We start from the raw sequence: 12,891 nt of genomic DNA on the forward strand, positions 1-12,891 counted from the left end.
ACGGAGTGACAGGCGGGAAGCAGGTGGGCCCAAACACTTTACCTCTGGGCTGGCATTGGAATGTGCAGTTTTCCTGCTATTTTCATATAAGCATGGGCAAACAAGCTCTGGAAACCCTAGACCAATTTTCCACCACCCATAACCCTCTCATACACATGCTCTCTCAGGCCATTCATCTGCCATGTGTGATGTGTCCTGTCATTTTTTTTTCCAGTTAAAAGTTTCCTATATCTATTAAAAATGTCTTACCGCACCTCCCCCAAAAAAGAAAGTAAAAGTTTAAAATTCAACTCTTTGCCTTGTCCATGATGGACCTAATTCTGTATGGTTATTAAGAGTTGGTGAAATAAGGCAGCTCTTTCAGTAGGGAAAAAAGAAAAAAAACAAACAAAACAAAACAAAACAAAAAAGAAAAACAATTCAAGCAATAATTGTGAATTGATCTGCAATTCCAGAAATTATTTCTTGATTAATACTTTCACTGTTTACCATACCTAAATATAGCATACTTTTTTTAGATTTTTTTTTTTATCTAAAAAACGTGTTCAGTTTTTCTCCACCTGTAGCAGGATGCTGCTTTATGGTTATGGTTTTTAACTGGTTATGAAACAGGTAATTAATACTGATGTCTATATGTGATCTACATAAGTTAATGAGACCTGTCTAGTCTTAATGCCTGAGACCTGGTCGGATCTTCCTTGAAATCAGATGAAACAAGCCTGTGTTAACATTTTACCAGGCAAAGTTGCAGCGAACAGTGGTTTGGAGTTTATTATGTAGGTAATTTTATTTAGACACCATATTTTGTGGTTATGATGGTGGACACACTACTGCCCTTGTCCATAGGGGCCACTGATATCAACACAATATAAAAGTTCCTTGTAGTAGCTTTAACTAAACAACTTTTGTGGGCAGAAAAGCAGTTAAACACATGTCTGCAGAGTCGATGTGTAGCAGCACAGGGCTCAGTCAGCCGTCTCTGGATAAATAAATGTTATCAGAGGAGGAATCTGAGAGGACATTCAAAGTAAATTACATTTCACTCTATAGGATTACAGAGAGAGAGAGAGCATTTCAATATAAACACAGGAATGATTGCAAAAGCAGCACCAACAGTCTGAAGAGAGAGAGGAGCTCATTCACACAGAGGGGTTTTGGTTTTCAGTGGGATGGACATGGAGGACAGAGACTGGACAAGCAGTGATGGATGAATGAACGGATGAAGGAATGAATCAATGAGCTGATGGACTTATTGATGATGAGAAGCAGCAGCAGGAATGAAAAGAATAGTAAGTGAGCAGAAATATCATCCTCTAAACCTGATTATCATTCAGGAGATGTGGAGGCAGATTTAGCATTTTCACACAAAACCCCCGAATCACAAATTTAATATTGAATGAAGCTTACCCTCCCGACCTTGTGAAAAATAACTAAATAGACCTCGTCTGCCTGGCTGCCAGACAAATTAAACCATATTCACAAGCATTCACCAATCACAAACTCATTTTGCAGCAGCACTGACGGACCCATCGCTTCATCTGCTGAGGAAAGTTGCGATTAAACTGTTATTTCAACAAGGAAGAGTAGACACAACGCTCTGTACGATAGATGCAGCCCACATCTGAGCTAATCGCTACCAATATGATCATCCTGTTTGGACTTGTAATTATGGCATGAAGCCTCAGGACGATTAGATTTATTTCAGCCGAATTTGGAAAATAGCAGAGCAGATTTGTCAAAATTTAATTAGATGCAACATCCATGCCAGTGATTTAGAGGCTTTTTCCCATGATTGGTCTGCAGGTTTGTGCTTTAGACAGTCAACACCTGTGTGCAGTTATAACAAGCAACATCATAATTTAAGAATAAGGCATATTACAGACACTTGCAGATCCTGTCTAAGTGTTTGGTAGCCACTAGGGTAAGGTTCTGATTTAGGAAAATTACAGAGCAACAGTTCCCAAGTCATTGTTCATATACTTGCATAAGCATCCTAACTTCCCAACATTTTAAATAAACTCTCATAATGGTGGGATAAACATTAAGCTGACCTAACTTTCTTTTCCACTTGTAGTAGTGGCTAATTGACTAACTATCAAACTGCACTGACAACACACTGATGTCAGGCACATGCCCTGCATCTACAAACCAATCAATTGCAAGTATACCAACCAGTGCATGCAGGGCAGAATTAGTCCGTTACTCTGTGATTTCTATAAATTAAAAAACAACACTTAAATTTGGGTTACATCCCCCAAAGGCACTGTGAGATTTCAAGAGTCCCTTCTGTCAGCTGGTCCTGAGCCTTACTAATCAAACCACAGCCAATACAGCTCAACCTCAGACCAGCATTTCTTTCCAGCCACCAATCAGAGCAGACCAAATTATTAAATTAACACAAGATGCCTATCTGGAACAATGGACGAATCAAACCAAAACTCAAAACAAACGTAATTGCTATCTGGCCCCAAACCATGAATATAAATTGGCAGATTATCCTCTTTACTGCCAGAGATACAAAGCAGAGACAGATCCTGACCAAATACAGACTCAGTGACCACAGTCTGTCCACAGAGGACGATACAAGAAGTCCCAGCTACCAGCAGAGGAAAGAGTCCGCTACACTGCATGACAGGTGAGGGAGAGACGGAGATGAACTTCCTCTTAAAATGTGACAAATACAATAAAGTCAGGGCAGAATAATATTTAATAATTTAATAATTTAATAATTCCTAATTTCAGAGAAGTAGCAGTACATTTGCATACACACACATTTGCTGGTTAAAACCCATTTTGTGCTTTTCTTTATATATTTATCTTATTTTACCTAATGAATATTTTTTTTTAATGAATTGTGTTTTTCCCTTTTCTTTAATATGACTTGATTTGATTTAATATGTACTTTTTTATTGCATCATCAACACTTAGGCAATATTGTTTATAAAACATTCATGCCAATAAAGCATATTGAATTGAAAAATTGAATTGTATGGGGCAGGGGTCTGCAACTTCACTCTCAAAAGAGCTGTTTTTGACACAAAAAAATAAAATAAAATGAAGCCGCAGCTATAATATTCTATGTTTTCCTTTGAGCCTTTTCTTTTTGTTGGATTTGGCATCCACAGTTAGTCAAGGGAGACTCAAGACTAGCCACTGGGGAAATTTAGAGGAAAATATTATTTATTATTCAGTGTATAGACTGCACGTTTTTACAGGTGGAGAATGAAAGAATCACTTTAGGCCTACAAAAATTAAAATGTTAAAAAAAAAAAAAACTAGAGACAGTTCACAGCTCAGGTGATGACGACAGGATGTAGATATGTCAGGGACAGTTCTTGTGCACAACCACACTATGTCAAGGATAGTGCAGTTGTGTAATTGCGATGAACATGAACCTTGGTTCAGACTTTTAGGTGTGAAAAGACTGAACCATTTCATAAACCCAAGAAGGAGACATATTGTGTCAGAAGTGATGTTTGCTGTTACGTGCTCAGTCTAACATTTCCTGGCAATGCTGATTTTTGAAGGGCCAGAAATCTCAATATGAGGAAGCTTGGGGAGTTTAGTTGGCAAGATATTGAAAACACCAGAAGACAAAGTTCATCACCATCTGTTTAGCGACATCCGAACAAACAAGCAGACGAGCAGCGTGTTGCTGAGGCTGATGACACAGGCTGCTGCGGCCTCCCAGTGTGCTGCGGTGGAGGTGGTGGTTGTTATTATTTGGGGCCTGTCTCTTCTCATTACAGTCTACAGCTCGAGTGCAGCCGCTGGCTGCCTGACGCTGTAACTGATGACATTTTCAGCACGAGAGACGAGGAGAAAATCAGTTCTGTCAGTAACACATACCGCCTGTTCCTCTGTATCATTCCTGCTCTCGCTTTTTGTTGTTTTGTTCTCTCTCTGCTTAAATTACTCTTTGTTGGTTTCTCTCTGTTCAGTGTTTTCTTTTTATTTCTCATTTTCTCTGGTCCACATGCTCTCTGTCTCTCTTCATGTCTGATTTTCCTGGCTTTTATTACCTCTATTTCTTATTTTCTGTCTTGTTCTCTGGCTCTGTGTTTTTGTTTCTTCACCGACTTTTCTCTCCTTTCTCACCATTTTTATTGGCACAAACATGACATAAACAATGTTGCCAAAGCAACCAGATGCACTTCGCTTTTACTCCAACTTTCGTTACCAGCATCAGACTTTCCTTTTTTGCTTCATTAACTGCTTTTTAATGTCAAGTCATACTCTCTTATAAGGGCTCCAAAAGGGTTCTTCCTGAAGGAACCATCGGCTTCTGGAGAACACTTTTCTGAAGAAAAGTTTTGTAAAGTGTTCTGAAGCCCTTTGTAAGATAAAACCCTTGTAATATAAAAGCGTTCTCAGCAGAACCCCCTGGGTGAGTTCAAGATGAAAGTAATATAAAAGGGTTGTCGGTAGTATCCCTTGGGAGGGTTCTTGTTAACACCTACAGAACATGGAAAAATCCTTGATAGAACCCAGGGGATGGTTGAACCATTACACCACAGAATGGTTCTCTGTAGAATCTCTCATAGGGCATCTGGGTGGAACCCTTTTAGGTATAACTCGTTAGCTGGGTTCTCAGTAGAATCCTATGAAAGGGCTCCTTCCTGCCCGGAACTCTAAAGTCTGATATAAACCTTGAAATGTGTTTTCAGCCTGATTTTCCAGGTAAAAAGGCGATGAAGCAAAGCAACACACACAAACAGTTTTGCTGCCCCAAATCATAATGAATATTATAATGAATGAATGGATGAGTGCAGCTGAAGGCCAAGTAACTGATAAGAAATGATCCAAACAAACTAAACAGTGTGACTGGGAGTTAACCACAATGATGTGAAGCATGAAAAATGGCTCCAAAGGCCTCATTATATGTATATGTGTGTATGTGATGATGATGATGATGATGATGATGGTGGTGGTGAAAACCAGCAGCCCCCCTCTCACACACACCTTCCTTGCCTGGTCATTGTCTTCGATCTGTCCCAGATCTCTTCCGCTGGCCTGAGCGATCCTCTTCCCAGACACCAGGTTCCCGACCATCACAGACGCAGGGCCGATCTCTGAGGAAGAGGAGCAAGAAAACATGAGGTGAAACGGGAGGGCGCACACAAGTCCTCTTGCACACGACCATACCGTGGCCTGTCCGTCGACACTCTACCTGGTTGTTTCTGCCGGGGTTTGGGCAGGTTGGTGACACAGGTGTGCGGACACATGAGCACATTGCAGGGGTGCAGCGACCCCTCCAGGAACAGCTGCTTGGTCTCTGACAGGTGGATGCCACCCAGAGGAGTCTTGGGCAGAGTGTTGGAGGGAACCAGAGCCAGGCAGTAAACCCCCACTTGATGGATACCGTCTATCGCCTGGAACATCAAGATGTGTTTAAATGTGTTAAAAAACACTTCAAAGACAATGATATGGCATCTTTAGTGTTTGATGTGAATGCTGTGAGTGCTATAACAGCTGATACACGGTAACAAGTCTTAGCTTAAATGACACATAAAAAATTAATAAAGGAAATCTGTATACCTATATTTTTAAACTATACATTATTCATAATTTTTTAATCATATTTTCACCAAAAATGAATGCTAGGCAACCCCAGGGTCCCATCACACACATCCTTCCTCAGTGGCCGTCACATAATGTGACATAACATCCTGTCATCTCAGCCTCGATGTAAAATGCTGACTGTGTCAATAACCAGACGAGCTGAATGGAAAAACAGGCAGGCAGTACAGTATCTGTGATGGTAAAGGAATAAAGAGATCTGGTTTTATTGCAGCTGTAAAAATGCAGACGGCTTTTATGGCTTCACCGCAGTCTCCACGCTGGCTTACAGAGATCTGGAGCTGAATTCAGACTGAGATTTTATCTGTTCACGCACAGTATGAATGTACAACACAGTAACATATACTCTGTGTGCGTGTGTGTGTGTGTGTGTGTGAGAGAGAGAGAGAGAGAGAGAGAGCGTCTGAGCGAGAGAGACAGAAATGTGGTGTGAAAGAATGTGTGTGAGCTGTTTTGTCTCTTTTTGAGGTGGCCTGGTAAAATGCGTCTGGCATGCAACAGTTTTCTTGAGCTGGTTTGTGTTGAAGTCTGGTGTTATTCAACAGTTTTCCTACTGTCAACAAACCCTGTGAAATGACCAACCATGTGTTAGTCTGTCTGTCAGTGCTTTCCAACTTCCCATTCAATGTCTGTCACTTATTTCCCAAAACAGCTGATCACTTTTTAGCCATCAAAGTCCATAAAAGCCAGTGCAAGAGTGTGGCCCACCGATACGTTCTTAATAGTTTCTGCCCAGCAATGGAGGAGAAGGTATATCAGGCACAGAAACTCTTGTAAGTAGGATACATTCACGGTTATTTTTTGTCTTTTCATGGGAAAATTGTTGGCAATAAGACCATTATACAGAATGTTTTCAGAGTTATCATTCAACTTGTGTCTGTGTGGTTATAATAATTGTGTCTTGTGTTGTTCTGTCTATATTTCCTTGTTGTTTGTGTTTTGTTCTGTCGTTTATGTATTTGTTGCCAAGTCTTTCTTATCTTAAAGGCCCAGCTAGGGACGGGCATTGTAAATTAACTTATACTAATTAACTATAAATGCTGTGGTGTATGACATTGGTTTATGCTTATATATGCTTCAGATTCAGTCAGGCTGGGCATATAATGTTATAAACTTAAACCAATCCACGTTAATCGAGGGGGTGGTGTTATACTTATCATAAGCAGCAATGCCGGGCCTACAGGAGAAGCTGGATGTAGCTTGTTACTGTGATTAGCTACCAAAACAGAGGAGAAGCCAGGTGCTACTTAGGGGTGGGGGTGTGGGGTGTGTGTGTAGAGAGTGGAGACTATTTGAATATTCATGAATCATTAAATATTAAATGAAGACAGGGTGTAGAGCTATATGTAAACAATTTTAACAAGGTGTACTTATTTTGCAAAAACCATCAGGCACAATATATTCTTTCTTGCAGAGCATTTTATATTGTTTAAAACATGACTGGAGGTGAACTTCTTCATCTGCTTTACTTTTCAGATCCAGAGGCTCCATCCACTATATATTTATTATTTATTATATATCTACATAGTCTATGGTGTGCGCGTACCTGCAGGACTCGGCTCATCCACTGGAAGCTGTCTTCCTCAGTTGAGTCGGGCCGCTGCTCCGCCACGACCACGATCCTCTCATCATGAAGCACTGTGATGGAGAACACCGCTATCCTGAAACACAAACACAACAGCGTCAACATGCTGCTAGGCTCGATGACATCAAGAGCTGGGAATACTTCAGCTACTGGTCCATCAGAGTCACAGAACGATTTCTAGTGGAGACAGTTGAGGAGACAAACAGTCAAACAAACCGTCTCTACAGGATAGAGCTTATTGTACTGACATTCACACTAAACGGCCAATGATTTTTTTTTTTTGTGAGTGAGTCAGTCTGATGTAACCCTCTTGTTTTTCAGCTCTAACCACATTACTGTGACTGATGTACATGATCACTCAGTCTATAGTTAGCCTAACATAAGAAAGTTTACAAAGAACAACAGCCAATACTGAATAATACTCTCTGTTTGTACAAAGACAATGTGTTGGCTATAAAGCATGAGCAGGAGGAGGACTTATTGTAGGACAAGCTGAACATTTTCAAAACAGGAAATTTGAGTTCTAATGCTTTGCTTTATCACCTCAGACAACATTAATTTAATATGGACACTTGCCAAAAAAGATGATGTTTAATGAACTCAAGATAAATAACTAATCAAAGGATTTAATAAAATATGTGCCTAGTCTCTATAATATAACTCTAAATACAATATTTCTTTGAGACAGAAAGATAGAAAATTACACTGATTTCTCCTGAACAACTTGCCCATGATATGGAAATATTTATTCATAAAATTTGCCAGAACAATTACTGTGATGTCCAGATATACATATTATTGTGTTGTTGTTATACAAAATAATCACATAAATCATAAAACTAAGCAGCATTGTAAAGCATTAATGTTTCACCAAACTCTTACCTGCCCCTGTAGACAAACTTCATGGGCTCCACCGCGAGTGCCGTGGCTACAATGTCATCAGCGTTGTGCCGACGCCCCCCGACGACCATCAGACCGTCCATCTTCCCTGCCACAAAGATCAGACCTGCAGGGCCAATGAATCCCAGCAGGCCGGTCCTGGTGAAGGGGAACTCACTGATGGGAGCGCCGTTGTTTGACGTGGGGAAGACCTCAAAGGTGTTCTTGGTCATGCCAGCCAAACCGTAGTAGGAGGTTCCCGTGGCAACAGTACAAACGCACAACTCTCCGATCTCATCAGTTTTACAGAGCTGAGGGACACCCTCTGGCTTCACCACACACATCAGAGCTACAGACAGACAGAAATGATGATGTGATAAGATTTCTGTATTTTTTTGTGGACATTTTCTTTGTTAAAGCTGGGGTTGGTACTGTTGGTCAGCTAGATTCTGAAACTACCCAACTGAAAAAAATCCCACCTCCTCCCTTCTGGCCTCTCTTTATAGTAACTTCCCCAAACACATGACTACTGCTGAGGGAGAAGTCGCTAACTGGGTCCTACTCATTTCATGAGACAAAACATGTAACATTTTATAATGAATGTAAACAACAAATAATGCTATTGTTAATATTCACACACTCAAACTTTCTCTGCCATTCTTGTGTGACTAGTTCGCTATAGCTTTAGCAAACCTTGTTGAAGACTGAAGACAAATATAACAAAAAAGTTGTCTAAAATTCATTACCTAACATAACTTTGGCCTGTGGTGCTCAAAATGCCAAAAAATACACTTGAAAAAATCTACAGAAATCATGACCTTCTTACTCAAGATAATTCACAGACCTTGTTGTGAGCAGTTTCAAAGAAGTGAGGAAAATAGTTCCTACATGGAATTGCTTACAATAAGGAATTATCTTGAGTAGCCAGGTCAAGATTTCTGGAAAGAGATACTGGTTTTACATTTTTCAAATGTATTTTGTTGGCACTTTGAGCACCACAAGTGTTATTTAGTTCCATTATATTTGCGAGAAGGAAGAAATCTGTACAGCTGATATCTCCAAAACTCCCACCAAAACTATCTAGATGATTAAATAACACTACAAATAAGAGAAAAAAAAACATGCATTTTATTATTTGTGGGTGAACATTTTATTATTTGTGGGTGAACTGTCCCTGTTTCTTTAGTTATTTTAAAGTTTATTTATTTATTTAAGTTATTGTGGTCTGTTTTCTTCCTTTCATCAACATTTTGGAGACTCTTCAGAGGATTTTTACCTGACAGCAAAGACATCTGAATCTGCAAAATAAGCAACTCTTGCTATCAGATCTACCTCTGAAATATAGTGGAGGAAAAGAAGCAAGTCCTTCAAACAACTAAATGCTCAAGTCAGCCACCAGAACCTACAACCGTACTTGCGTACGTCTTTCTGTAAGTGTTTGTTCATTTCAGGATCATCATCAGGATCAGGTTAAGTGTCAGCACCTGCACCGTCTGTCTCACCTCCGGGCATGACGGAGCCGACATCCTGCAGCGTGAGGACCGACAGTTTCTCCTCCGAGTCGACCCGGATCACGCCGTGACTCAGACCCTGCATGGACAACACGCCGCGACCAGGAGGGGTGCTGCCCTCCTCCACAGGCCTGCAGGAAGACAGGGAGCAGCCAATCAGACCACATGGAGGTTAGTGGAGCGATGTCTATCTTTGTGATGACAAAATTTAGATCCTGAGGGTGGAGAACTTTTTCTTAAATTGGAAACTAAATTGATTTGTGATATGAGGAAATATTTGAGATATAAGTCACAACCATGGGCGATTCCTCAGTGGTGTTCTTCTTTGTGTTTCCCTGTGGCTCCCAGTGCTTCTCCATCTGCCTGTCTCTCTCTCTCTCTCTGTGTTTGTATGTGCATGTGGTCTTCACTCTCCTGGCTCCCACTTCTGCTCTAAACTGAACACCTGCCCTTCATCAGTAATCAGCTCACCTGCATGCAGTCACCAGTCTGTACAAGAACTCAGCTCTGACAGGAAGTCGATGCTGGACCCTGGTTCCACTCACAATTTGTCCATGTGCTGTGCTTCTAGTCAAGTAATTTTGTTGTTTGGTCTGTTTGCCATTATGCCTGTAGTCTAAACCCCTTGTCTCCCTATCATTAGGATTTCCTGCCTGCCTGTCCGTCTCACCATCTACCAGACCCGTCAACCAGCTCTAATCCCTGGAAACTACTCTTCAAAGCCTCCACTCCTCAGCCCCAATCTCCAGCCAACCACCACCAAATAAAAGGTTTTCACCTTACCTGTTGTGTCTCTGTTTGCTTTTGGGCTAAACCTTTAAACTCATACTAAGAGGCCCTATTTAGATGATTTGTAGCACAAGGACATTTAAGGTGTGTCCAACTTCATTTTGATATTTACATGGTGCACAATCTGGGTGCTGAGTAAGGCGCAAAGAAGTTGCATTTAATCTCTTAATTAATCATAGGTGTGTTTGAGGTGTCATCTTTCAGTCCAATTTAAATGATGGATTTGAAAGGTTGGAGAAGTGAACACAGATGATAAAATAACCCACTGGTACTGATGCAGCTATAATTAACATTACCATTAACACTGGAGGGCTACAGGTGGGGAAACAGGATGGAGTGTCTCCCCCTGTCCTAACTGGGTGTGTGCGCTTTACGGATGATCTGAACCACGGAGGGATGACTACTGACATTACAGCACACATGGAACATGACTACAGTACATGAATTACTGAAAGCAGCCTCTGACAACACACAATAAAGAAACTAGCTCAAAAGCCACTGCTGCCTGACATAATTTAAACATTGGTTTAATCATCACAGTGGCTGTTTTCTGCTTCGTTTCCATGCATCTAGTAATGTCACTGCAGCAAATATTGTTAATATTTAAGCAGGACAACTAAAAATTGTATATAACATACAGGACAAAGGAAACTCTGAATGAAATAATTTACTAGTCAGCTCAGATGGAAATCAGGATTTGTACACTGCTTTAGTCAAAACAGTTCGACTGTATGAATTATATCAGATCTTGACAATCCTGTAGGATTTAAACAACAGCTGCTGTGCATAAATTGGCACCCACCTACAATCATCCGTTATTAATCAGAATATTAATTTTCATGACCTGTGCATTAACAGCAGCAACCTAAAAACACAGTGTGTGTATGTCGTGAACCTGCCAACATAGGTCCATCTTACAATGGGAATAATGCGTCCTTCAACTAGCAGGAAAATGCTGCACCACTGACTTTAGACCAGGTTTCTGTTGGTCAATGGCACAGTCACTTTCTGCTGCCTCAAGATAGCAATGCACCTGACCACACCTCATTTTAACACCAACACACCTGTGGGCACAGTAGTACATTTGTACAAGTACATTTGCTGCCTATATAACCTGGGTGCTGGATAAGAAAATGACAGTCAGCAAGTAGCAATAACAGCTGTGCTGTGCGCTGCTTTGCAACAGGTGGATGACTGAGTCCAAGGACTTTAATTTTAACTTTATTAACTTTATTGGAAAGAAAGGACAAATTTGTAAAGTGACCTCTTTTGTGAGCCAGAGGTTTTCAAAGCAGGCAGTCTGAGAGGAGACCCACACTTTCAATTTTGGAAACTCTTGTTGTAAGATGAGAATATTTTTGGAGAACTAAGACACTTTGGGGGGTTTTGGAAAGGGGACATTTTTCACACTGGGGACATCTTTGGAGAGTGACAACAAACTTGGAAAGTGACAACATTTTCAGGAAATCATGATAATTTTGTAATATGAAGATATTTTTGAAAAGTAAGGACAATTTTGGCAAGTGAGGACATTTTTAAAAGAAAACAACTGTAAAGAGTCACAATTTCCAAACATTTTTTGGAAGTAAGGACAGTTTTGGAAAGTGGAAACATTTTTGTAGTGAGGATCAGGGATCAATACAGGAAATTTAGGACAGTTTTAGAAAGCAAAGCCATTATTGGATATGTTTAGAAAGAGGGGTCAACTTTAGAAAGGAAAAAACCAGGAGTCAACCCCTGTCGTCTCCAGGCTGTCTGGATGGTTTAATACTTTTTAAGAAGATTGACTTGAACTGAGGTTAAAGCTAAGGTTAGGAGCTGAGGACTGCTGTGAATAAATGAGGGTCCTCACAAGTACACATACAGCTGTGTGCATGTCTGAGTATGTGTGTGTGTGTGTGTGTGTGTGTGTGTGTGTGTGTGTGTGTGTGTGTGTGTGTGTGTGTGTGTGTGTGTGTGTCCTGAGTTTGGAAGCAGCTCCTCTGAAAATAAAGTGAGTTCATTACCACCACACCCACTGTGGTATTTATTAGCCTGAGTATGTCACCAACACACACACACACACACACACACAAACTTTAAACACACACACACTTAAACATACACACACGCGGCTTTTACAGTGTCATAATTAAGAGCATGGAGGAAAAATTACAGCTGACACACGAATGAAAGCCACCCCGCTTTGACTGTAATGTGGTTTTTACATGTTAAACTACAGTGTGATGATGAAAGAGGTGGAAAGGCTGGAAGTTTAGTGTCTCAAAAACCACAAAACTGTAAAGTCAGTTTTAATGAGTTAAAATAAGAACAGGATGTAGTGGAAGGAGGGTGAAGTCAGTAAAACAGCTGCTTATTTCATGAGGAGAGTCAGTAAATATTAAATAATCACTTAAATATATGTCATGTAAAATCATTTTAATATCAAACTAACTGTTGAGGCCATAAAATAAGTGTTTTACATTTAATGATTTTTTTAATTAAAATTGGAGAATTTGACGCCTTATGATGAAGACAACCTGATTATATTTTCAATAAGTAGGTTTG

General features: G+C 40.3%; 1 protein-coding gene across 6 annotated transcripts in view; it reads right to left on the bottom strand.

Moving 5' to 3' along the window:
* Positions 1-12,891, bottom strand: part of LOC146318082 (disco-interacting protein 2 homolog C) — a 257,932-nt gene that overhangs the window by 29,095 nt on the left and 215,946 nt on the right. For 4 of the 6 annotated variants that reach the window (XM_084731548.1, XM_084731551.1, XM_084731549.1 and 1 more), the window contains exons 18-22: positions 9,547-9,686; positions 8,048-8,393; positions 7,127-7,241; positions 5,171-5,372; positions 4,963-5,072 (exon numbers count right to left, since the gene is read on the bottom strand). In XM_084731548.1, the coding sequence (XP_084587674.1) occupies positions 4,963-5,072; positions 5,171-5,372; positions 7,127-7,241; positions 8,048-8,393; positions 9,547-9,686 (913 nt within the window). The remainder of the gene's footprint in view (positions 1-4,962; positions 5,073-5,170; positions 5,373-7,126; positions 7,242-8,047; positions 8,394-9,546; positions 9,687-12,891) is intronic. The other 2 variants (XM_084731550.1, XM_084731552.1) reach the window with 1 other exon arrangement.

The sequence above is a fragment of the Lutjanus erythropterus genome, chromosome 12 (genome assembly GCF_056507025.1).
Source record: "Lutjanus erythropterus isolate fLutEry1 chromosome 12, fLutEry1.hap2, whole genome shotgun sequence".
In the NCBI taxonomy this organism is placed as follows: Eukaryota; Metazoa; Chordata; class Actinopteri; order Lutjaniformes; family Lutjanidae; genus Lutjanus; species Lutjanus erythropterus.